Genomic DNA, 26,848 nt, shown 5'->3' on the forward strand with positions numbered 1-26,848 from the left:
CTTGTGCTCAGTGCACAGCCCCTGTTCCTCCTTCCCTTTTGTGTGCTGCTTTTGTTTACCCTGAATACCTCCAACCCTGTTCCTTGGTGGCAGAATGATACTTTTCTAGCTGACCTTGGCTCTTGCACTCGCTGTCCTGGCCCCCTACCCTACTCCCAGACCCTTTGTGTTCAATATCTCCTACTTCACATTGTCCTGGTGCCTGGGGTCTTAGGCTCGCAGTCTGGGTTAGATGGTGGGACCCATGTTTGCCCATACTATGAGAGTGGTCCCTTAACTTCTCTGTCACTTGATTTTGGTGAGGGACACCTGCTGTCCATGTGGTGGAGGAGGACATATCATAAAGACAGCTCCCCCACTTCCAGGATCCCTTCTCTGCATTGCTCACACAGAGCCCAAGTGGCTCGTTGGCTAATGCCGCAGGACCCATTTGGCTATCTCTGCAGGATGGTCTTGCACCTTGCTCTGGGATAAGGGATCCTGGGAAGCTATTAGTTTGTCTCTACCTTTTAGAGTCTCAAGGAAAACTAGGCAGAGTGAATGCCGTTTTCCATTTGTTGCCTCTAAAATGTGTGTTCCTTTTCTTTAATCTAGTTCTGCCCAGGTATCTCTTATTATAACAAAAGTCTCAAGTCTGAAACAGGTGAGGCGGTCTGGAAAGTCTGGGATGATCCTCTGAACTCCTGAAGGACCTGGGGCTTCTACACATGTCAGATTCCATTGCTGCTGCTTTCAGTAAGCAGCAGGTTTCTCCTTCAGTCTTGGTCAGATTGGCAAACTGTGAGGAGGGGACTTTCCACTGTTATTTGACAAGTATTGGCTGAACAGAAGAGATCACTAGCTTTGTTAACTTCTGCATGGGCCTGCAGTTGTGCCCACCAGGGAGAAAGAACTCAATATCATTAGAGCTTTCTTATGTTAGATTATGGTCTTTGAAAGGCCCCTGGTAGAAGAGAGCTGTTGATCTGGTCAGATCCCTGTGTGTTGACCAATGAGGGAGAGGCTCACAGGTGCCTGACTGGGAGGCCCCAGGTTCACCCCATTTCTGACCTTACCTCTAGAAACATTTTCAGAAATAAAAAAAGAATAATATTCCCTCCTTCTCAGAGCCATATGAAAGTGACATAAAAAGAAAAAGTCCACTTTCAAACACGATGTAGTGGTCTCCTAACCACAACTTGAATAGAAATAAAAGCTCTCCAAGTTGTTTTGCTTGGTGATAAATAAAGATTGTTGTGTCTAAGGGTACATGTATTTACAATTTTGATATTGACATCACCCAAACTCTTCAAAAATATCTGGTCATTCTGGGCTTTTGCTGCTAGTGGGCTTTTGCCTCTTGTGGGCATGCAGTTGGCAGTTTTCTCATCTTTGCCAATCTGACAGGTGACACTTGATGGCTTATCTGTCATTGATGGTACTTCTCCAGTTCCTACAAGGTGTTTATACACTCTGCTAAGTTTTCTACCACAGTGTTTGTACATTTATGAATTTAAAAGAGGTTCTGGCATGGTATGAATATTAATCCTGTATTTGACATTAATAAAAATAACAACATAGTAAACATGCTTCTCTTGGTTGATCTTTGCCTTTCAGTCTTGGTCATGTTTGGGTTTTTGGAAGGCAGAAAAATTGGTGTGTCTTTCAGTCTTATCCTTTTTGGTTTGGGCTTCCCATGCCTAAAATGGCTTCCCCAAGTCCCAGATCTGTTTTACAAGGAGACAGCTCTGGCAGCTAGTGTGAGACTTGAGTTAGAATGAGGGAGCGCAAGCTCTTGGGCAAAAGCCTGATGTGGCAGGGAAGGAAGAAGCGCTGAGGCCAGCACTGAGGCCAAAAGGTCTCAGTGTGGAGGCTGGAGCAGCCGTAGTGTTGGGAGGGAGAGGACCTTAGTTTTGACCTGCATCATTAGTACATGGCCAGCCTGGAGAAGTGTCTCGTGTTAACTGTCCTGCCTGTGAGGTGTTGTGGTTCATCCAGTGGAGAAGTCAGGACAACCTTGGATGAAGGAGGTTGACTCCAGAAAGCCATACTTGCCACACGTCCTGGTGCCGGACTTCTGAGAGGCAGAATGTGATCTCTGTGGTTTGGGGATGTGTCCCTGTGCTGACTCTTCTGCTTTTTCTTACAGAGGTCCCAGTCTGGGTGGTCCTGGGAGGTATTTTTAAAACAGTAATGAAGGGTACAGATACATCCATGTAGCACTGATGGCTTTTATTGCAGATTTGTATCATTACAAGGATAATCTGGGAAAAAAAATATATATATATTTAAACCCTCCCTTTTATATACACAGAACATGCTACATGGTACACTGTGAGAAATGCTGAGGTAATAGACACCCACTCAGACGCGGACAGTACCAAATGCCCCACACCTCACATGCCTGGCCTACATGCCCGTGGGGAGGAGCTCCCCTCCCAGACTCATCTCTTACTTCTGCCTCTGCATTCATCTGGGTAGCACTAAGCCCAGCAGGACTCAGAAGCCACCATGCCGTGGGGCCTGTGGCCACTGATGGTTCAGCAACTTATGGGAAGTGGCCATTCCTCCCCCATATGGCCCCATCTTTCAGGGAAGTGGAGCCTTGGGGTCGAGGTACAGACTCCCACTGAGCAAGGAGCCTCAGGTTTGTTGCCATTTGGGGCCCCCAACATACTGGCAGTGACTTCTCTTTAGCTGAGTATCTCTGGCAAGGCAGGTTACTATTTGTGTGAAAGTTACAATAATGTGGAGGCTACAGTATGAATGGAAGATACAAAACTGTGAATACATTATGGTGTTGGTGTCACTTGGCCTAGCCTTTCCTTACCAAGCCAGAAGTGCTCCTTCTCAGAGACTGAGGGATCTTGTCTGGAAAGAAAGGCCTGTACGGCAGAGAGGAGTGGCCAGGAGAGGAGGGAGAAGCAGTACCTCGAACCCCAGTGAGCAGCTAGGGACTGAGGCTCAGAGGCACTAGATGAGGGGATAGCTGGGTGGAGGTTGGTGAGAAGTCCTGAGAAGGGGGAGTGATATAACAAAGGACAAGAAGGGAGAACATGACGTCTGATTAGGTTCCCAGAGGGATTCTTCAGAGGGGAGGTAAGGAACCCCTATGTGAGAGATGAGCCTTACAGACATTGCTGGAAGAATCCAGGCACTGATGTCAAGGATTAATTTTGAACTAAGGCAACACAGTTTGTGTTCTTCCCCTAGACTCAAGTTACACAGCATTAAGGAAAATGCTTTCCTCTAGCAGAGCCATTGGCGATAGCTTCAGCATCTGAGAACTGAATGTAGAATACATAGGTGTCCACATGTATCATGTGTGATCTATATCTAAGTGCATGTACACATGGTATGCACAGAGAGGCTCATATACATGCATGTCACAAAGGTGTGCAGTTGGGTTTTTAAAGGCAGAGTTGTGTGCATTCCCATCCTATCCTGGTAACACGAGGGGTTGTCAGGTATGAAGGAAAGTAGGGGGACAGAGAACACTGTATCGGTCCAGTTCCATATGCGGCACAGTAACTTTGGAAAGCAGAATCCCGCATCCCATTGTCCCAGCTGTGATGAGCTGGTGAGGAGTTATGCTGGGGCTACACAGCCAGGGTGGTTCCTGGTGATGGCCGTGGAGTCAGGGGCCAGCAGGCTTAGTGGAAAGTGTTGGGATTGGGCCGGATCATCATCACCACTTTCTTGAGTGAGTAGGAGCCTCCTCGGAACTCAGCCCAGTAGACCCCATCCTGGTAACGGCTCCGGTAGTGACCCCCACGGTACCAGACCCCGTTGAGGTTGGAGTGAGCACAGGCATTATACCACCAGCCTCCCTTTTGATAGTGGGCGCAGTTTCCTGTGGAGAGAAGGAAGTGAGGAAGTGTGGGAGGAGATGATTCTGCCCCATTTGCTGGACCCTGTCTGGGAAAGTCTTCAAAGCAAGAATGCTTGAGAGGTGGACTCTGTCCATTAGAGAGGGAAGGCTGGGGTGTAGACTCCCTCAGAACTGTGAGGTGGCAGGCATATGGCTTCCCCAACTACTGCATTCCTATCTGTAAAAAGGAGGATACTGTATTCTCATTTGTAAAAAGGAGGATACTGAATAGGATGACTGGGGATTAAGTGAGGCCATGTATAGCACAGGCTCCCTGCAGAGGTGGCATGGTGAGCACTGCCCACCACAGGCTCTGGCCCTGGGCAGCTGGGGAGAGGGAGAAAGAATCTTCCATAGGACTTTTTAGGAGTTGAAAGGGTTAGATCCCCAGTCTTTATGGAACGACAAGGGAAGTGTTTAAGATGGAATGCCCCTGTCTTTCTCCCAGCTTGAATTCTACCCAAGTAACTTTTCATGTTATTTCACAAAAGAAGGATATTTCCATGAAACGCTTGGCATTGTCACATCATGCTGCATTTTGCTGCCAAGGACAAGCCGTTCAGAACAATAAGAAGTGTGGGCAAGGTGCAAGCAGGCATGCAGGGGCATTGCACCCCACAGCTGGAGGAGCGAGAGCAGCCACCATCATCTGGGCTGCTATAAGAGTGAGGGGGCGGCTAGGAGGTGACCCTTTTTTCAGGGAGGAGACGGCTCTGCTCCAGCCAAGGTTGTGGGAAGGATGAGGAAGTGACAGACTGAGGCAGAAAGCTGGAGTGAATGCCTTAGCCTCAAGCACCCTAGGGTTCCCAGTTTCTCTGGGATTTATTCTGGGCCATGACTCAAGGTCACAAGAACTAAGAAGCAGTGTTGAGCAGAGAGTCCTTGGCACACCAGTCTGTTTCCCATTTGCCAGGGGAGCCCTCCTCCCCTCCCCCCCCCTCCCCATACTTCACCCTGAATGCCCCAGGGACAGAAACCATCAGACAGTATGGGGTCATAGAAGACTCTTCCCCTTGTCCCCTCTGATGGCTCTCAGGAAGTATCTGTCTCAGCCTCATGTCCCAAAGTCTGACCAGAACAAGGGTCATCTCCTTGCCAGCTCTTCAGCAGCCCTGACTTAGAAGAACTACCGCTTTAGAGAGGGGCTGCTCCTTCTCCCTGCCTCTCCAGTAGGTCTATTCAGGGACAGAGAGGGTACAAGTATCTGTGTGGTGTGAGGACAGGCAGGTCATGTCCCACTTGCCCCTTGATGTGGGGAGAACTACATACTATACCTGGAACAAGGCACCCCACTTCAGTGTGTACCCACATAGAGCTCACTTCAAGCCATTCCTGAAGTAGCCCCCAGGCTCACTCATTCAAGAGAGGGAACTTGTGTTGTATTGAGTAGGAGGCAAGGCAGGAGAGACCAGGCCTCTGGGCCACCTGGGCTTTGGTAACCCACCAGCCTCCAGGGCCTCTGGGCCTTCTTCTGAAGGAGATGAGTGTAGACTTTGGAGGCATCAACTATGAGGTTGTCTCATACTACATTTGGGGCAGATTGTCTGTGAACCTTGTAATTCCGTGTTTTCCCTTGTTTTTAATTTAATTAAGATTTATTAGGAAAGACCTGGGGTCAAAGTGTGTGATCTTGGACAAATCACTTCATCTCTCCTGTCCCATTTCGTCTTAATAGCCTCATGACAGTTTTGCATTAACATTACATGCTACCAACAGTAGCTATTAAGAAAGCCCATGGTATTTGCCAATCCTGACATAACATAACATTTTTTGTCAGTCCTGGGGCTTGAACTCAGGGCCTGGGCATATCCCTGAGTTTTTCACTAAAGGCTAGCACTCTGAGCCACAGCACCACATCCAGTTTTCTGGTGGTTAGTTGAAGACAAGAGTCTCATCAACTTTCCTGCCCTGGCTGGCTTTTAACAGCAAGCCTTAGATCTCAGCCTCCTGAGTATTAGGATTACAAGTGTGAGCCACCAGTGCCCAGCAGCAAACTTGATTTTTCTGTCTACAAACATGAAACTTTGTGTTGGAAATTAACTGTACAAATGGGGGGCGGGGGGCGGGAAGGTGGGAGAAAAATGAGGGAAGGGGTAATAAGTTAGACAAAAATGTACTGACTACCTTATCTATGTAACTGTAACCCCATCTGTACATCACCTTGACAATAAAATTAAATTTTTTAAAAAGTCCATGCATGGTATTGAGCCAATTCCTGGACAAAGCTCTTGAGGTACAGTCTCTTGAACCTTTTTCTTGTACCACAAAGTATGTGTTGACCCTACTTCCAGGTGTGGAAGGCCCAAGAAGATTATGTAGCATACTGAGGACATGGGGAAGTGGGGACAGTATTGAAACCCAGGGTATGGCCAAGAGCCCACAGACACGAGTGCCTCAGACAGAGAAATGAGGAGGGCACAGCCTTGAACATGAGTGTCTGCCCTTATTTGTGTGATCTGCACACTTATGCCTTTCCCTTTTTGTACGTGCCACAGTGACCAAGCTTCTCAGAGGGGATTTGAGGAAAATGACCAAAGGAAGGGACCTTCAAACACTGGGGCAGGGACAGGTAGCTTGGCACATCTATCATCCCCCTGGGACCATTCCTGCTCCCAGGACCTGCAGTCAAGGGGAGATGGCTTTGGGTAACCTCTTTTCCCAACCCAGCACCTGAGTCTGACTCCATTTCCTTACCTGTGTAGACATCATGGTCTCTGTCCAGGGTGGTGAACTGCTTGCCATTGTGCCAAGTGAAGGAGTCACCCGCATTGCCATGGTATCGCCCTAGTCGTAGCTTATAATACTCGCTCTCGGGCTCCACGCGGAAGCTGGCATATTCTGCAAAGACTTTGCGTCCAGACCAATCCTCCATGGTCACAAGCAGTTTGTAGTTGCCTTGGTTTGTCAGCCAGTAGATGTTCTCCAGGCCCAGCCAGTACTCTCCATCAATGTTCCCAAACCCTTGCTGAGGAAGACCCAGGAGAGCATGAGTATAGAATATTCTGAGCCCCAATGGCACTGGACACTCAGCCCTGGACACAGTGGCCTGAGAATCAAGTGCAACACAAAGCCAAGTCTGGGCTCAAATTCTAGTTCCCCCATGTCACAGCTCTGTGACTTGATGAGTCTCAACTGCACATCATTCACACAGATGGAGAGGGTGGCTCCTTTGGGCTGGCAGCCTGTGAACCCCAGGCTCCTTGCTGGCACTTTTCTCACAGGGCCACTGTGGGAGTATGTGGTATGGTCACTCGAGGACCTGCCACACAAAAGGCATGTGTCCATTCCATGGACAGAGTTCTCACCTCTCCTGAGCCTCAGTTTCCTTCTCTGAGGATGAGCTGTGCATGAAAAGCATGTGTAAGCCTTAGCATAACAGACAGGCATGAGCTGTGGCACATGCATGATATCTACCTGGCATTCCTTCCAGTTCTAGAACCCAGTGGCTTTGCTATCGCTGTTTTTGACATGTACTTTTGGAGGGTGGGGTTATCTGCAAGGTGATGGCAGTAAAGTCTTGCACATGTATGGATTCATTATTGGCCAAAATTGCTAGTATTTAGTGAGACCTCTTGCTTACAATGTGTACTTCCTATAAGTTATTTTATGAAATCTCATGTTGACTTTCAGAGCCAGGTGCTATCATGACCCTCTCTAGGATGGGTGAGCCGGAATGTGCTAAAGAATGTGGTCTTGAGCACTATGCTACACCACCTCCACAAGAGGAGGATATAGAGGAGTCTCTGGGAACACAGGCTAGTCAGGTGGTGGACAAAGAACAAGGTGGAAGGAGACCTGAGAAGCAGGCATAGCAAAGCTACACATGGAGGCTAACGGGAAGTGGGCATTGAAGCCTAAGCTGCCATACAGCTGGGAGCAAGGTGCTTCTCCTCTCCCATTAGCCAGGGTGATGGTGGTACCTCCACCGTCCTCAGGGGTCACTGTGAGGTGAAATGTTATAAGGGACCCCTGAAGGGTGCCAGGCATGGCAGGTGCCTGGTGAGCTGAGCCACTCTCACCATTTATACACTCTCTGCTTAGAGTGGGTACAGCTGAGTCCTTATAGCCTTCCCTATGGAGGGCCTAGGAGCTTCAGGACTTCTCAGGGCTTTGAGAACGGGACTTGTATGGGGAGATAGCAATGTAAGCAGCTGGGGATACGGTGCTATCCACATGCCAGCTGGGGTGAGGGGCCCTCTGCCTGTCTAACCTATGGGACTTTGATGGCTTCAACTCTAAACTGTTGTCTCGAGGCAGGTGCTAGTAGCAGGCAGGGAAGAAACCTATCCTTACCACCCTGGTGCATTGAAAAATGGCCCTGTCTCCATCCTTACCCTGTGGGGCCAGTCAGAGCAGTGCAGACAGGCCTTAGAGGCTCACCTTGTATGTCTCCCAGTTCCTAAAGAAGTTGACAGAGCCATCCAGGCGCCTCTGGATGACAGTCCAGCCTCCAGGGTCATGTCTCTGGTCACACCACACCTGCATGAGGCGGTTAGTGTTCTCAGGCTTTACCAGGTAGATGGAGCTGGTGTCGTGGCCATCTTCTAGGGCCTGCAGACAGTCTCTCCAGGGGCCTGCAGACACAAATGGGCACATGTCACAAATGCCTGTAGCTGTCTAGCTATATCCCAAGCAGCACAGCCTATGATAGGGCTCTGGCAGGGAGCCACAGGCCTGAAGTTTGAGGTAATCAATTTTTATTTTGTAAGCTTAAGACATAATGTGATATGAAAACAAGAGCTCAGAGGCAGGGGTCCAGATGTGTGAACTCCAAGCTTGGTTTCTTCTCTCACTCTCTCATGGTGTGATTTTGGACAGCTTTCTCACTTCTTTTCATCCTCAGTTTCTCTTGTTTATAACTAAAGGACTTATTTTCCTCATTTAGGGCTCTTAGGGCAGAGAGGTCATTTCTTTCTTTCTTTCTTTCTTTTTTGGCCAGTCCTAGGGCATGGACTCAGGGCCTGAGCACTGTCCCTGGTTTCTTTTTGCTCAAGGCTAGCACTCTGCCACTTGAGCCACAGTGCCACTTCTGGCCGTTTTCTATATATGTGGTGCTGGGGAATCGAACCCAGGGCCTCATGTATACGAGGCAAGCACTCTTGCCACTAGGCCATATCCCCAGCCCCGAGAGGTCATTTCTTGTGGCAATTCCTGGTGATATTTTTTAACTTAATTCTGTTGTTAGAAAGAGATTTGTGCCTATTGAATGTGACCATGTTCACCAGTACTGCAAGGACATAACTGTCTGCCAGCAAGGCGAGGTTTCATCCAGTATTTCCTGAATACCAGGCACACCTCAGCTCGACTCTGCATCTGCTTTCCAGTTTCCTGCTTTCACTACAGTTTCTAATAAGTGAACTTTTGCAGGCCCAGAATTTGGCCAGGTAGCATGAGACCTCTTGGTATTTCTGAGCACCCTACAGTGGTATCTGAGCATCTTTTTGGATGACCAGGTTCCTTTCCAGCTCAAACTGTATGTTTTTTAAAGGAAGCTCATTACAGCTAGATATTCAGAGACCATACATCATGAATTCACTGTTCCACAGGCGAGTCCCAAAACTTTAGGAATGCTATCTAGATACATACCAGTCCACAGCTGAGACCCAAAGGGCTCTAGGGGCCTGAATAGCGGCCATGAGTCTTTCAGCCTTCTCACTCCAATGTCCTAGCCTCCAATGTCCCCCAGTAGTTTTTTATGCTCTGCTGTTAATCATGTCAGTAAATAGGTACAGGCCTGAATCACCCAGGTCTAGACAGGTCAGAGTCTTCCTTATTGGTTTGAGGGAATTTCCAGAAGCCAATTAACTATACAGATTAAAACACATACTTTTTTCTGGGCTGGGAATGTGGCTTAGTGGTAGAGTGCTTGCTAGCATGCATAAAGCCTTAGGTTTGATTCCTCAGTACCATATAAACAGAAAAAGCCAGAAGTGGCACTGTAGCTCAAGTGGTAGAGTGCTAGCCTTGAGCAAAAGAAGTTCAGGAACAGTGCCCAGGCCCTGAGTTCAAGCCCCAGGACTGGCAAAAAAAAAAAATCCATCTTGCTCTATTAATTTTCACATTCCTTCAACAACTGTTAATTGAGCTGTAGTTCCTGCAGGGGCTGCACTAGGACACAGAAGCCCCTGATAGTCAGAAAAGGGAGCTGGCCCATAGCCCTCTTTCAGCTCCAGTTCCTGATGACCCTGCCTATTTCCCTATGTGTGTGTGGGTGTCTGTCAGTGGGCTTTTACTGACTAGTTCCAGCTTGGTAGCTTCCTTCCTGTGCAGCAGTTACTCAACTAGTACACACGCTGAGGTCAGCCAGGCAAGGTTTCGTTTTGGGTCCTTGCTAGACATTTCAGTGGGTCTTTGCTGAGCCCTTGCAGCAACATATGACACCTCACCTAGGCCCAGGTCAGTTTGGGTACCGGCATTAAACTGTGGGCTCCTCCCTTCATTCGCTAGGGGAAGGGGGACTTTTCACCCATTTACCTTCCCCTCAGCTTTAGCCCAGCAGGACTCCTAGCACCCCACCCCAGGCAGCAGGTGGGGCACAAGTTTCTCCTTCCTTCTTCCCTCTAGCCTTCCTTCCTTCCATTTTTTCTCCTTCCTCCTCTTCCCTCTCCCTCCCTTCTTCTTGCCCTCAGTATTCATCCCGAGGAAGGGGAGGCCAGATCTTCAGGAAGAACATTTAGGAAGAAGAAAAAGGTGTTAGTTGTGCTTGGCCCAAGCCCCTGGGACAGAGACAGAGAATGGGAGTCTGTCCTGAACAGCTGGAGCGGAGCACTGGTGGGTGTGGGGAACTCTCGGGCTCTGCATCAGGTCAGCAGTGTATGTGTGTGGGGAGTGTTGATGAGCATACTGGGGACAGAAGATCCGGCAGAACCTGCAAAATAACGCCCACTGAAAGCAAGCAGCCACCACCAGCCACTTCCTGTAGAGCCACTGGGCCCCTGCAGGATGGTCAGATGGAGAGACTGTCCTTGAAGGGCACCCTGTAGGGGAGCTTTTTGCAGCCTCCGCCCCCAGGATAGCAGTCAGTTCCCTCCCAGTCTTTTTTAAAGAGACAAGTGGTTTAAAATATATTGGGGTCTCCAGCCCCCTTAAGAATTTGTGGAGAGAAAATGTAGGCTTGTGCAATTTTATTAAAGTTTTAGGAGGTGATGGACCCCTAAGCCCCAGGTTATTAGCCTCTAGCTCTGAGAAGTCCTCTCTGGAATAATTAATAACAGTAAAATGGCAATAGCCAATGCTACTGAGCATTTCTTGTTGGACGCCCTGGCCAAGTATTTCCATCCTAATCCTCCCGACACCCCCCCCCCCTTTTTTTTTGCCAGTCCTGGGCCTTGAACTCAGGGCCTGAGCACTGTCCCTGGCTTCTTTTTGCTCAAGGCTAGCGCTCTGCCACTTGAACCACAGCGCCACTTCTGGCTTTTTCTATATATGTGGTGCTGGGGACCAACACCCTTTTGAAGTGAAGGTAGTCTCTCCATTTTACAGATGAAGAAACTAGAACCCAGGAACATTATGGGACATGAGAAGGTCACATAACCAGTAAGGGGCGGGGTAGACTCTGGTCCCTCAACTGGACTGGGTAGGCCAGAGCCTCACTCTTCTTTTCCCTGACCAGAATGAACTCAGACTCAGGGCCCAGGCTCAGATCTCTGTGAGAGGGTTCTCTTTACCAAGGTGTTAACACTTTTTAATTTAGCTTTATTGATAACTTGGGTTGTTGTTTTTTCCTCCTGCATTTATATCTTGGTGTTCTTTTCCCAGTTTTCAACTATCATGACATAGAAGAAGTTTTTTTTTTTTTTTGAAGGAAAACCTGGCAATACTTTAAAGCCTCCTAGAATCATGGGATTAGGTACAAGAGAGTGGGGATGTATTTAGTTAGCATTTTCCACTTTCAAGAAAGACTTTCCATGTGTCCCTGCAGCCTGCACTTCAGATGACACTCAGCCCATCAACCTCAATCAACGTCCCCCAGTTTCCCTTCCAGTTTCCCTTAGAAGCCCTTTGCAGACCCCTTCCAAATCTCCCACATTCAAACACATTTCCTCTTCTTACACAGAAGATACCAGTGGCAAAGGATAGCAACACACATGAGGGATGAAAATGAGTCCGAAAAGTAGTTGCATTTAAAAATCAGTAGCAGTAAAATGTTCCTGTGGTCCAATTAAAATGGCTGAGTCCAAACCTTCTGCTTTGATGAGAGAAACCTACCTCCAATAAAGGAATGAGGCAGTGGAAAATCTGTTACGTGCGAATAAAGTGAAGAGAAACCCTTACTGTACCCTAAAGTAACATGGTGACAAGCCTGCCATTGCTACACACAAATAATGCCATCCTGGTGAGGCGTCCAACCTCAGTTAAAGAATCCATGGAAGAGGACATGGTGGGCTGAGAGAAGAACTTCCCATTTGGAGTCAAGCTCAAATCTTGGTGTCTTCACCTGACCACTGGGTGACCGGGGATAGGCTTCTCTCTGAGCCTCAGTTTGTTTTCTGTAACATGGAGAGTGAATTCTAGCCACGCGAGGCTCTCAGGCTGTGATAGATGAAAACTTCCATGTTGTAAGTCGTTCACCCTTCTCCTCTACCATGTGCATGTGTTTGCTTTTAGGTTTCCAAAACTAAATCTAACATTATTAGTATATACGTACATATTATAATATCTATCAATAGGCGTTTTCTACAAGGCATATTTTAAGTTACAGAAGACCACAAAGCTGTGCTAAAATAAAGAATGGGAATCGCTTTTGTCAACAAAGCTGAATTTCTGCTGAGCAGTGGGCGAAGCGCTGCTCCGGAGCGGCGCGAGTACCCTGGCGGCCGCTGTTTACCTTGGCTCCCCTTCTGAGAGGCTGCTCTGGCCCGGAGCACCAGGCCAACACTAACTCGGCAGCACCTATATTCTGCACAGTGTGAGTGCCCAGCCTCACCTCCATAAAGACCACATTTACACTATAGCCAGAATGTTCCACATGAAGAGCATTGCAGCCGCCATGGCAAGTTGAGTCGTTGTGGTTCCCCAGAGAGGCAGGCAGGGTGCAGGAAGTACACAGGACATGGGGCTGGGAGGAGGGGAGAGGGATGTTGGTACATAGAACAGGAGGTATACAGGTCTCTGGCTTTCAGACCCCAGGTTCAGCCTGTTAACAGTGTGGGAGGTGATCTGGGTTGCATACCCAGGCCCTACCCCTGCTGCCTCCCTCTTCTCTGGGTTCTTAATGGAATGATCACACACAAGGCACAAGGCCTTCCAGGTAACGAGGGATCACCTCATTGATAGCCTAGTCAGTGCTCACCACCTCCTGGCAGAGTCTTCTGATAAAGGAAAGTTGGAGTGGGTGGCCATCTCAAACCCAAGTATAACTTCGTCTCGTTCCTTCTCTTTGGTTTGGGATGGCCCAGTCTCAGCCCAACTTATCCAGGCCCCAGAATCGAAGGAGACTCAAACTGTAGCTACCTCCAAGGTAGATCTGTTCAGGCCTACTTCAGCTCCCCTTGAAACCAGGACATCTGTGGAGGGGAGAGCTCTTCTCCTGCCTGGCCATCCCTGAGGACCAGGGAAAAAGAGCAGAGACCTTCAGGGCTGTGAGCCAGCAATTGATGGGCTCTTTGTTCCCTACGCCCAGCCTGGAATCTCAAGACCTGACTACCATAGGCCATGTACTAGACCTTGTGGCCTGGGGAAATGTCCCAAGAGCTGTTCCTGTGAGTATTTTAGTACCAGTGAGGCCCTGGTGGACGGGATTCTGTGATATCATTGAGTCACCTGCTTTTGTCTAAGAACTCTATGTAGTTTAAAAAGTGTTCTCACTGATGGTCTATTCCCAAAACTACTCTTTTCTACATTTTTCTAACATAAGTGACCAGTTGTCACACAGGATCTGGAATTTCCTACCTGAATTTACCTATCTTAATTGCCAGGACACATGGACTGCTTAGGTGTGAGTCCCACCTGGCCCATGGCAGGACTCCCTGGGTATCCTGAGAGGTCAGGAGAACAGATTCTCGGGTGTGGCCCACAAGCACCAATCATGTCTGATGCTGTAGTCTCATTTATCCAGGAGCTTGGTGAAAATTATTTTAATTATGCCCACATATATTCTATGTCACTGCTTTTCAGTAAACCAGAATACTAAACCCAAAGTGACCTAAACCTAGGAATAGTTTTTACACTGGTAAAGGCATCTCTAGCTCCTGCAGACTTCCAAGATTATGCATATCATTCTGGTCCCTCCAGGAAAAAGATCTAAATGTGCTCACTCCATAGACCACTTTCATTCTCAGACAAGAAGGGCCAACAAACTTTTCAGGAGTTTATGAAAATGTTTGCGAACTTAAAAAATCTTATTGGCTCTAAAGTATGATGAAAAATTTATTAGAATATAATTAAATTTCTACTGAGTGTAACATCTTGTCAAGTTCATTTATGGAGGCATTCACAGATGCCTCCATAAAATTGTTACTACTTTGGAAAACAATTTGTAGGTTAGATTTTTCTCACTTCCCAAGAATTCTTGAATATGCCTGATGTTTGCTGAGAAATCAGAGCCAACCATAAATTAATTGAGTTACTCTTAGCCAAATTATTTCAAAAGCAAAAGTAAGGAAATCCTTTCAAAATTTTTACATTAAAATTATATTAGATGTGTGAGGTAGCTGTACTTCATTGTATTTTGATAGAGTCTGGAACTTTCCCGAGAGCTCTTAAGGCCAGTGGAGGGCATGAAGGGGCCCTATTTGTGCCTGTTTAACTTCAAGAAAAACCACCATTGCAGTATTGCTTTCTAATAGGCCCAGTAGAAATTGGCCTACTCTTAGGTTCCCAGTGGAGCATTTGATAGGAGGGCAAGTTTCTGTACTTTAAACAACTTACAGAAAACAAGAGGATAGAATTGAAGGGGCTGTGCAGGTCTCTCTATTCACAGAGGGGAACACCTGTAGGGCTCTCGGGGACTGTTGAACCCTGGAGTTTCTGATGACAGCTGCTTAGGTGAAGAGGTCACTGTATCTGGAGGTGCCTAGGAGTGTCCAAGGCTCTCAGGGACACTAAATAGTGTGATCAGAGCTCCCCTCAGTGCAGGCACACATCACGGAAGGTCTTACCAGACCCAAGGTTGCAACTCCAAATGCCAGACACAGGGTTGGTAGTGCTGTGGCTGTCCAACCCATTAACTCTTTCTAAGGAAGGGGGCCCGTTTCATTAGCTTCTTCTTAAAGAATTATGTTGGCTTTCCTTGATCACAAAAATGTTCATCAACTCTTTTTGTTCTACTCCATTCTAATTATTGTAATTTTATACTCTATTATAACCATCTAATTTTAAATTATCATATTCAAAAATATCTATTAAAGGAAAAGCACTTATTTGGTGAGGGGGAGGATGACATAAATATTCCAGGTCCTATAGCTCCATGGGCTCAACTTGAGCTATAGGAACAGGATGATTCAGGCTTATGTGCAACATAATCTTCATCCTGATTCACCCCAGGAGGGCTGATCTGAAGGACCCAGAGGGCCCATCATCAGCATCCCTTACAAAGGTCCCTGCATCCTATGTCCTCAGTTGATGCAGTAGACACTACCCCAAGTATACGATTTCATTACTTTTACAACAATGACCTAACCATGGAGCTCAACAAACCCAGCCAGTGAAGTTTTAGACACTCAGTAGTGTGATTCTAATGTAATTCTGCTTTTTGTACATATGTCTTCTTAGGAAACATTGCTAGGGGCTTCTCCAGGTTGATATACTATATTATGTAAGCTTGCCACAACAACCCATGCATGTGACTAGGAAGCTAGCCACAGGCTACCCAATCTCCAGGATTTTCTAGAGTAATTCTAGTTTGCCAAGTGCCAAACTGTTGGGATTTCCAGGCTCCCTGGGAACAAGTTGGTAGTTTATCTCACCGGCTGTAAAGACCTAGGTTATTTAGCCCAGTGTCATTCTTGGAAAATAGCCTGAGGCACAGAGGGATAGCTTTCCATCCCATTCAAAAAGCTCTTTGTGTTCAGTTCCCCCAGCCCTCAGTGGAGAAGAGAGAGAAAGCAGGGGGAGGAGGAAGATGCCCCCTCCCCAAGTAATCCCCTCCAGTGACTTTCGTTTATTAAGAAGAAACTAGAAAATAATTCTCTTTGAAACATCACTGTATTACGTAGTTCGCAATGAATTTAGTGATCTTGTTTAACAAAACATTTAGAAAAACAGTAGAGCACACACTCCAGAGACAGAGGATCTGTGTGTTTTTTCCTCAGCTTCTCCTCTAGTCTTTGAGGATGATTTTGAATTGGGGGAAGCTAGTCACCTCCAAGAAACCATCAGTACTGCATTTCAGCCTTCCCCGGTTCTCTGTGTGTTCAGAAAGGGGATCCCAGGCTGCTGGAGCTGATCCAGCCAGCCTGGAACCAGTACCCTTTGCCTGCTTTGGTCCTTACTTGTCCTCCACAAAGAGTAGATGTCACAGTGTCTTCTACTAGGACTTATCTTTTAATGAAATGTACTACTTGTATTTCCTACATTTCACAGGTGAGTGAGATAACGTGAAGGGAGAAAGTCCACCAAGGTAAACACACTCTTGTGCAAGTCATCTGAGCCCAGGCTCAATTTTATACATGGAGAACTAATATTTAAAGAAATCAGGACTTCAGGCTTTGCTGTATAATGGTATGGTGGGGGAGTGCAGAAGTGGGGGGGGGGCACTGACAGGCTAAGACCTCAGAGATGTGTTCAGATTGAATAGAATGGAATGTTGCATTACCTTGTGGCCTCTGTTGGAACCCTTTCTGAGGTGTCAGTGTGTGCTCTGGTTCTACGGGTACACGTGCTTAATTTGTCCTGCAGGGTGAAGCGGGCCGGCTGGTCTTGGTGGGTGTGCAGCTGCCGTGTCTATGTGGTCAGTGCTGTGAGTGTTCTCAGCACACACTGCCACCTGCGCTGGGTGCCTTTTCAAGAGGCTGCTTGGAACCCAGTACTGGGAACAGATCAGGTCCCTGTTGACTTTGGCCAAGTCAAGCATTCATAGAGCAATTTTCACACTAGTTCTCTTTAGCCTCTCTGTAGAAATGTGTGCAACGTTGCGGAGTGGTTGGGACAGATGATTTGAGCCACTTACTAGCTCTAGTGTAATCATGTGCTAAGTGACTTCACTGCTGTGAACCTCAATATCCTACAAGCTATAAGTCCAGAGACCATTTGGCTCTGTGACACGGAGGCTGCGCTAGGAAATTGGAGGGTCCCTAATAGTTCTGCTATTTTACAATGTTGGGTTTCCCCTTCTCATCCCTTTAGAAACAGAGTTGTATTCTCCTTCAGGAGAGGAAACATGGAGTGTCCATGCCTTCTGGGTTTTAAATATTTGTTTTCTGATAAGCCTTGCTGGACAGCTAGTGATTAACACCATTCTCCCTTAGTCAAGTCTAGGATGGGCCATGTAAGAGGAGGCCGGTGTGCGTGGGGTCTGCCTGGGGTTAGCTCTCAGGGCAGACCATATAGCCTAGGCCTCCTCATAAACATCATTTGAACCACTATGTCCCTAGTCAATCCAGCCGTGGGGAGAAAGAACTGAAGCCCAGGTGTGAAGCCAGGACCTACCTGGGCCTTTTGCCCCAGCTCTTAGCAGCACCCCTCTATATACTCCTCCCTCCCCAACCTGAGGTTGGCCTGTCACTGGCTGTGGCCAGGAACAAGTAAGTGCAGCCTCAGATAAGTGGCCATGGCCACCTTCGTCCTCTGGGGAGAGGCATACAGTGTGGTGGGTGGACAAAACAATGGGGAAAGAAGGATGGCTCTGAAGTTGCCGAGTGAAAGTTTAGAAGCTGCCAAGGGCCAAGTGCACAGGTGTTTCATTGCAAAGGTGTATCTGGCTGAGTGGTGTCCGGGGAATAGAGGCTTTGTTGGGGAGAGTACAGAGGGGTTTTGTCTTCTAGGACCAGCACCTACCTGAGCTGGAAGAGGGCTGATAAGAGCCCTCTGTGGATTGGCTGCTCTAAAGCTCAGTGGAGGGAGAACATCTGCTTTTTCCTCCACTTCAGTCCAGCCCTAGGAATAGAAGAGCCCTCCCTACCACCTTCTCCAACTCTATCCGTGCTGAATGGGAGCTCAGTGGTGAGATGAGCCATCATCAAGTACAAACATATGAGAAGGCTTTGCTTAAAAAAAAATTAAAAATAGTTAGTGAATTTAGTTATCTCGATAATTAAATCACAGCCAGTCCCCATGCCACACACTTCCTTAAGTGGGCGAGGAGACCTGCATACAGCAGCCCACACTGGCCACAGAGAAGTGGGGCACCACGATCACGTGGGGAGGTCAGAGCAGGTGTGTCCCTGGGTCTTTGCACTGACTCATCTCCGTCAGGGACCTACCAATCACTTGGAGTTACCAGGGCCACCAACTCCCGGATGTCTCTGGTAAACTCTTCTGAATCCTTTAAGATACAATGCAGAAAGTGTCTGACTGCCATGACACCTTAGTGTCCCTGTAACCCCTCATATGTCCCTCTGTGGGACACTTAGCACACTAGGGTAATGCCACAGTTAAAAAAGCAAAACAGAACAGAACAAAACAGCCAGTGTGTGCTGTGCTCTTAACTTTAGGTACTTTGTTCTATTGAACTGATAAATTCTCAGAAGTTTCTGGAAATTTTGGCCTCACCAGATGCTCCCTCCCAGAGAAATCCTTTGTCAATCCAATCATTTGTAGGCTGGGTTTGGGGAATAGACAATGGACGCTGGATGGATTCCAGATGCATTCATGCATCTGCTCCTCCTCAGACTGAGTTCCTGGAGATCAAGGACCATCGTTTTCACTTGCTCCCCCAAGTCTAGCACTACACCCAGCACAAGGTAAGGCTCAACCCATGTTGGCCGCAACACATGTATGATATTACACGCTAGATTCTATGTTTGCATTTCCCTCCAGGGTTACGGCTCTGTATCCATTTTGCAGAGACTCAGAGGAGTTCAGTAATTTTCTCATGAGTTGACAGCTAACAAGGAGTGCTGTCCAGATGTAAACCCAGGGCTTTATTCCTAGATTCTGCACTGCCAGCTTAGCTCAACCTTAGAAACATGCTGAGGTTGTTGAACTAGAAACCAGAGGCACTTAGGCAAGAGTTGATTCTCAGGTACTATGAGAGAGGGGCATCGTGTCAAGATGATCACTCATCTGAACATTCACATGGCATTCTCCCCCTGGGTAGTCAGGAGACAAGAATACATTCGCCCTCTCTTTCATGTCTGATATCAAACAAGTATTGATACAAACTGGTCATCAGCGTTGAATGCCAGCACTACAGACAAATTATCCAAGGCCAGCGTAAACATACTTGTTCACAGTATTTTGTTTAGGTGAACTATCAGATGAGAATAGACTGAAAGCTTCAGATGGGGAAACGGAAGTGCAAAGTCAATGCATTGTGCTCCAAAGCCATTCTGTTCTAAAGCACTTGCTCTTAACCTCCACATGCTGGCCCGATCTTCCCTTTGTGATGTCGTGGCAGTTGCTCTGCCCTGAGTCTACCTGCCCCCACTGACCTGAAAATGATGCCATCTCTGTCCTGACCACTGGCCACCCTCTGCATGTAGGCTCAGCTCCTGTCTAGTGTTAGCAAGACTTCTAGAACTGACGTTTATTTTTAAAGGTATGAAATAAGTGTAAAACAGGATGTTTTCAGTAAAAATAGCTCCCTGGGAGAGGGATTGATTGGAATACATTGTATACACATACATGGAAATGTCCCAAGGAAGTCCCCTCTTGTATAGCTAGTGTGTACTAACGACAACAACAATGATAACAACAAAAAGAAATACACATTTTTTGTTAAACAATAACAAACAAGCAAAACTTACACAGTGAAGTGGTGCCCAAAGCTGTGGCATAGAGCAGATAGGTAGTTAGTGGTTGTACCAGGTATCTATTTATTCAGCAGCCCATTTGGAAAGCTGATGCAACTTGGACTGAGGAGAAGCTGAGCTCCAGGGAGCTAGTCTGGCACTGAGGGGAGCCTCTGGCCTGCTCTGCCCGAATTCAAGATCCCGAAGGCCGGGAGTCCTGAGCACGCAGCACTCAAGATCTGAAGTGAAAGGCCTCAGCTTCAATGTTGCCTGAAGGTCCTAGGCCTGTGAGCACATTACCTGATCTGCCCCTCAGGAACTGTAGGGTTAAGTAGGAAACACACAAAAATGCCCAGTGCTGGTGTCTTCATTAAGCTTCCCAACCAGCCAAGAACCCATTCCTCTCCATCGCAATATCCTGAGAAGCACATTTTAGGTTGAAATGTATATGTAACCGCCAGGTACTGTGGTTCTGTCCTACAACCCCAGCACTCAGAAGATTGAGGCATGAGGCTCTTGAGCTTGAGGCTTGACTAGACTACATCTCAAAGACCCTAGACCCTATCTCAAAGAAAAGAAAGAAAGGAAAGGAGGGAGGGAGGAAAGAAAGAACATCCAGAGCATATATAGAAGACATTGAAAATCCCAGACAGTGGCAGACTGTAGGATATGAGTGGGCTTTAGGAAGTGCCCTTTCCCACCCACTGGCCTTAGGCTGTGTTTACCTCATCTTTAGGGTGACAATACTCTTTTCTTTGGCTTACTGTTTATTGGATGGCATTTACAGAATGTCACCTGTACCCCTTGCATGGTTTTTAGGGGAAACATTGTATCCACCAACACAGAGCATCTCAACCCAGCTGGAAAGCACAGGCCAGAGAATGTTTACCCTTTCCTGGAACCCCTTGCTTCCTGGTTCTACCTTTGAGCATCCATCTAAGTCATGTGGCTCCTTTCACCCTACTGGCTCTTGCTGTCATCCCAAGGTTGCTAGAGAATTACACAAGTCCTGCCCTGGCCTCAGCTGCCTGTGGCTCTTCCCTTTCCAATGGTCACAGCCAAGAGAAGCCTAGCTCTGAGGCCCATGTGGGTGGGTAGGATCATGGGAGGACTTACCTGATGGTTTGTCAGTAGAGGACGGGAGGCTAGTGAGGGCAGGCATGGTAGGCAGAGGGGGTGGCAGCACCTTCAGGTTCTGGTCACTCTGGATCTCGTTGGTGGAGATCTGGTTGATGATACGGTTGTAGGTGGGTGGCTGGTAGACCCGTGGTGGGGTGGCAGGAGGTGGCTGGGGCATGGGCCTGGCTGCAGGTACCCTCTGGCAGTGCTCCTCAAGCTGAGCGATGACCTCTGACTGGTTGTGGGCCAGTGTGGCCAGGTGCTGGTACTTGTGTTCCAAGTCCTTGTACTTGCTGGCCAGCTGCAGCATGTCGGCTGTCTGGTTCAGGATCCTGTTCTCCAGCTGGGAGAGCTCCAGCGCATTGTCCCGTTTGCGGATGATCTCATGCAGGAGCTGCATGTAGAGCTGCGTGACTCGAGAGTTCATGTTGCGGCTTTCCTTGCGCAGCAGCTTTACCTCGCTCACAATGCCACCGTCCACCTCTACCAGCTGCTGCAGTGTCTCAATCTGCCGCTTCTGCTTGAGCAGCTCATTGTTGAGCAGCTCCAACTCCTGCTTGTGCACCCGGTTCTCTAGGAGCACCTCAGGCTCCTTGGAATTGACGCAAATGGCCCCCGTGACCCGCTGCTGGGGCACGATGAAGGTGTAGGTGCACTTGTCCGGGGATTCGCCTGCCCGCTTGTACCTGTTGAGGTAAATGTACTCTCTTTGTGAGCCTTCTTCTGTGCCCTCAAAAGCATCCTCAGAGCCTGCAGCAGCTCCCAAAGTGGCCAGCAGTCCCAGCCACCAGCATGTCACACACAGTGGCCTCATGGTCATTGCAATGTGGTAGTTACTCTTTACAAATGAATCTGTGACAGCCTGAAAGTAAACAGAGGGAAGAATCAGTGACAGCCCCATTCATGCCAGTGGCCTGTACCATAATGACTCTGGCCTTCTGGCCAGCTACAACATTCCTCAGGATTTGGCTGCCATACTATACTCCCCTGGAGCCATAGGTGGGCAGCTAAAAGGAGAAGGCAGGCCCTGAGAGAGACAGAAATCGGGGGTTGGGGCCATGGTCCTGCCATTTCCAGAGCCTGAGAACCAGGTCTGTGCAGCTTGACACTGGGGAAAGGAAGTGGGGGGAGGGCTTTCCCATCGGTGTTCCTTTTCCTTTGCATCAGAACCCTCTGACCTTTACATTCTGCACTAAACACCAGAGTTGTCCCCTGTGGCATCTAGATCTAAGCTCCCTGAGGGCAAGTTCTGGATCTGTCTCTAAAATGTGGTATTGGTCAGGCTTCCAGCAAGGATGTATTAAGTGAATGAATTGTTAGACACAGTATAGAATGTATTCAGTTTGTAGTGGACAGTGTCAACAGAAGGATTTCTCCAGTCACATGGCTTTGATCTGTGTGTTAGCCAAACTAGAGAGCCCAAACAGGAACAAACAACTGAGCTCTTTTAAACCCAAATATTTTCAACAGCCAGTGGCTGCAAGGTCCCAGTCATTGTGATGTGATTAAGTCAGATGAGGCACGTGTCTCTTGACTTACTTCAGCTTTGCTCTTGGGCTATTCAACCCTTCCCCAGATGTCCAGCAAACACTGTGGTGTGCCAGGAAAGTGTGCTAGCCACTGAGACATTGCTACAAACAAAATGAGCCTACTCCTGCCCTCATATAGCTTCCACATTGCCGTAGAGTTCCCTAGTGCTGTAAAGGAAAAGTGTCCGAGGGTACAATAGGGCATTGACCTACTCAAGGGGTCAGGAACACTTCCCTGAGAAAGTGGCTTTTACCCTGACCCTGAGGCGACGAGTAGGACTTAGACTGGCCCCCAGGGAGGGGGGATGTATGCCTCCCTCCTCCTGGCCCCCTGAGCTTATTGCTCCAGCAGTCTTCCCCCATCTCTCCTGCATGTTCACGTTTGTCCTATCCTCTTTCTGCTGTTTCCTGAAACTTGCAGAAAATCTCTGATTTCACGGTCCCACTCCTGTTTCTATTCCATTCCTCTGCTGCCCACATTATGAAAGCCTTCTAATGAGTTGCCTGAAAGCCTTTTTTCCTTTCCACTCCTGAGCCCACCTTGTCAGTCCTTGTCCTTCCTGCCCACTCTTGTCCTCTAGCCAGGTTTCCTGTGGCCTCCACTTACCAGATAGATAACCACATCAACATTTGCCTCCTCGTACTGTGGGCATAGATGGCCGCTCCCTTCCTGAGTTTCCTTTCCAGAGCAGCCTGTCGTCCTGGCCCACCGGCTGCTCCTGTTCAGCCTTCTTGGCTGGTTCATCCTCATGTTCCTTTTCTCTCCCTGTCCCTCCTCCTCCCCTCCCTTTCTCCCTCTCTCCTCTCACTCCCTCCTCTCTCTTCTCTCTGTAACCCAGCTGGATTCTCCCCTTGGCTCCATACTCCTATACCAGAACTCAGCTATGGCCTGATAGACATGAGCTTTCACCCTCTCCTGACTACACAGAAATGGGCCTAATATAGTTGTTAGTAGTAAAAACACATTAGCACTGATCATTTTCTAATTTGATATGCATCTGTGCTAAAATGTCAGCCATGATGTTGGCCTCTGGCCTTCTAGGGGCTTCTCCAGTGAGCACCTGGCTCCAAGCTCTACCTTGTGCCAGTCAGCTGGCAGGTATGTGTAAGACCCTGTGCTCCTAGGCTGTGCTGGGCTCTTTTTGTTTTTGTTTTTTTGCTGAAGGTCGGTCAAAGCTGGAGCCTGGTTCCAGGGCCTGTGCAGGCCTATGGGGCCAGGCAGAGAGGGGTCACAGAGCTAGCTTCTGCTTTGGTTCTGTGGGGAGGCATAGCTGCAGTGATGCCAGTAGAAACCAGCTGCGTTTGGAAATGTTTGCCTGGTTTCCAACTCATTTTGGCAGCCCTGGAGCTGGTAGCCACTCCCACCCCAGAACAATGAGGAGGAGCTGCACCTTTGGTAGGCAGCTCACCTGCCTTAACTGGTGGCAAACATCTCTCCACACCAAGCAGGAGATGATGGCCAAGAAACTACCAGTGTGCCAGGGAGGCAAGATGGCTGCAAGAAAATCTTGATTTCCAAACATTCCCAGGCACCTGGGCTCTGGAGGCCACACAGCATATCATTGAGTTCTGTCTCCTCCCAAGGGTAGGCCCCAATGGCTTCTTTTGGGAAGCTCTTGCCCTACAGCTGGAGCTATGGAAGGCTGGGCCTCTGTTACACACAACATAGCATTTCTTCAAAAGTTAGAGAAACCAGAGGTTGGAATAACATGGTAGCAACATGAAAGTGAGAGCAACATAGACAAAAACTTCTGTGCCATTCGGACTAAGCAGGGACTGCTGAGTTACAAAGGCAGTGTCTAGAACACGTTTCCCACCTCCATAAATCCTTAGAGTTGCCCATGGGGAGACACCACTGCTATTCTGGTGTACAGGAAGAACCTTGGTCCAGATCACAAAGTCTCCATGCCTGGAAGCAGTCCATGGGTTAGACGAGGTCCTGGCCCTGTCTAATTATCCCTACCAGAAACATGCAGGTGTGATCTTAGACCACACTGTGTCAAAAGATCATTTTTGAGATTAAAAGCAAACCAAACTTGCATGAATTTACACACAGAATTTCAGGTATTAAAAACCTTTTGTGGATGTAGTAGCTTATTTAACCACTCTATCACTCACAGGCTAGTTCTTAGTTTCATGCTTAATTTGAGAGTGAAGAAACTGGAGTTCAGAAAAGTGTCTGCTCGCTGCTAGTAGTGGGACCCGCCAGGGATGTGGGGGTGACTGACTTGCAGGAAGAGAAGGAACAGGCACAGTGTGGGGTTGTTATTCCTACATTAGGCCAGTGGAGACATGGGAACCCAGACAGGTGGACTGACTTTCCCAGGGACACACGCAGGCCAGCGCCTGGGCTGCCAGAGCTCCACCATGCTCCCTGCCTGCCCTCAACTTTGGCTTAGGCTTCAGGCATTTGTTTTCCTTAAGGATTCCACCCAACCCCTTTACCCCCAATCTTCTGCTGGTTTGGCAGTTCTGAATGAGCAGTAATGAGTGTGTTTACTTTTGCTTTCTTGATATTTATTTAGCTAATTGCATCCCAAGAGAAGTCACCCCCCCAACACAAGACAACACCCACTCACCCTCCCACCCCCACATTCCAGCCATTTTCAGCTGGAGAATAGCTCAGCTCCAATCAAAGCCCTGCTCCTCAGTTTCTTCCTATGCCCAACAAAGTAAAGCAAATCCAACTGTTTTCCTTGGCTGAAAATGAAAATAAAAATGACTCTGGAATTGCTTTTCCACATTGTGTTTCATGGGCTTCCCTCTTCCCTCCCCACCAGTGGGGCTGGTATGCCTGGGCCATGTGACAGCCATGCACTTGGGAGGCTGCCTCCCTGCGCCTGGTCCCACCTAGCTTCCAGTGGGCTGCATCTGGCCCCACTTGGCCTGCGTGGTGGGGCCCCACACTGTGTGTCCTCAGCCCTCTCGCCACCACAGTGCTATAGCCCAGACAACAGACTACTGTGTGGAAAATGGGATTTTGGTAAAATGGAGCTGTGTCCTGCCCTATGGCAAAAGCTGCTGGCAGGGGCTATACTTCTAAGTTCTTACCCCAAAGGTAAGAAATAAAGTAAGTAAACAACTACAGCCAATTATCACTATGGCCCCAATACTTAATCTATATCACCTAAGTTAATCTTCCCAATAGCCCTAGAGACTGGGAAGGGAGGACCCTCCCTGGGAAGGAGGACCATAATTTCAGGAAAGCCATGTGTAGGACTACCGTTGTACACTCCACAGTTCTAAGTGGCACAATACACATTCACGATCTTTGTAGTTTGTGATATTTGTATAGTAGCTATTTTCTAATTTCCCCAAAGATGTGTTTAAGGCTTTTAGTGGCAAAACTGGCCATCATTTTTATTTGCAGGTAAGGGAAGGTTTGAAGATCATGAGTCATGTGCCTAAATTCCCAAATTACGCAGTAGCAAAGCTGGGCAACGGAACCCCAAAGTATACAGTCATCCCTCGCTATATTGTAGTTCACTTACTGTGGTTTCACTGTATGCGTTTGTTTTGTTTTTAATGTAAATAATGACCCCTTACCTATCATGGGAGTTAGGTTCCAGAGACCCTCCCTATAGGTGAAAATGCATGAAGCAATAATGGGTGAACTGCAATATAATGAGGGACGACTAATGCTGCTGCTTTGAGGACTTCTACCTACTGCAGGGGTCTCTGGAACCTAACTCCCGCAATAGGTGAAGGATCACTATATACTGAAGCATTCCTGCTGTGAAAGTCCTGATATGCTAGGAAAGGCAGACGAGAAAATTCTCTGGCCCCCTGTGCAGGAGGAATTGAGAATACTCTTAGGGTCCCTGGGCCTGTAGACTACAAGGGAACCTCAGAATGAAGTCCAACTCTGAGGAGTTGTTATCTGTCCAAGTCATAGTCCTGCTGGAAGGATTCCCAGAACCCCTAGCCCATACTGGTCTGTCAGTGTGAGCACAGACAAAGGTCATATCCAGGTTAGAGAGGTGTCCCAGCCTCACGGGAGGCCTGAGAAGCAGCTTCTGCTAAGGCTGAGGGGGCTCTGGGGTACTGGGAACCACTGTCTGGCCCACATGTGCCTGGCTGTCCCCTGATGTCCAGCTTCTGGAAAACTTAAAACTGGACCTGTGACTGAGTCTGACGAGCCAGAGCATGAATCCAGATCATTAGACCAACACCAAGACAGAAAAGAGACCAGTGAAAACTTGAGCACCAACAGAAAGTTGTTCCTACAAAAAGCTGGTGAAAAGATCTAGCTAGTGGCAGAATGGTACCCATGCAGACTGCTGACCCAGGACCAGAGAAAGGAGCCAGGGCTGGGAATGTGGCTCAGGGATAGAGTACTTGCCTAGCATGCATGAAGCTGTAGGTTCAATTTCTTGGTACCATATAAACAAAAAATAAATAAAACTAATTTTTTAAGTAGATTTAAAAAAAAAAGAAAAGAAAAAGGCCTGGTGGGGCCCATCTGAGCATGTGACTAACTGTATTGAGGGTATCAGTTATCAATTGTTGTAAAGCTGTGT

At 48.0% G+C, this 26,848-nt stretch overlaps 2 protein-coding genes across 8 annotated transcripts in view; one reads left to right on the top strand and one right to left on the bottom strand.

Moving 5' to 3' along the window:
- The window catches only part of Ralgps1 (Ral GEF with PH domain and SH3 binding motif 1), a 235,789-nt gene that overhangs the window by 114,942 nt on the left and 93,999 nt on the right, over positions 1 to 26,848 (top strand). The window lies entirely within an intron of this gene.
- Positions 2,197 to 26,848, bottom strand: part of Angptl2 (angiopoietin like 2) — a 31,793-nt gene continuing 7,141 nt past the window's right edge. The window contains exons 2-5 of one of the 2 annotated variants that reach the window (XM_048343190.1): positions 20,797 to 21,661; positions 8,231 to 8,424; positions 6,545 to 6,815; positions 2,197 to 3,832 (exon numbers count right to left, since the gene is read on the bottom strand). In XM_048343190.1, coding sequence (XP_048199147.1) covers positions 3,633 to 3,832; positions 6,545 to 6,815; positions 8,231 to 8,424; positions 20,797 to 21,619 — 1,488 coding nt within the window. In that variant the 5' untranslated portion in view covers positions 21,620 to 21,661 and the 3' untranslated portion in view covers positions 2,197 to 3,632. Of the gene's footprint in view, positions 3,833 to 5,955; positions 6,470 to 6,500; positions 6,816 to 8,230; positions 8,425 to 20,796; positions 21,662 to 26,848 lie in introns of those variants that run through there. The other variant, XM_048343199.1, reaches the window with a different exon arrangement.

This window comes from Perognathus longimembris, chromosome 1, assembly GCF_023159225.1.
Source record: "Perognathus longimembris pacificus isolate PPM17 chromosome 1, ASM2315922v1, whole genome shotgun sequence".
NCBI classification, from domain to species: domain Eukaryota; kingdom Metazoa; phylum Chordata; class Mammalia; order Rodentia; family Heteromyidae; genus Perognathus; species Perognathus longimembris.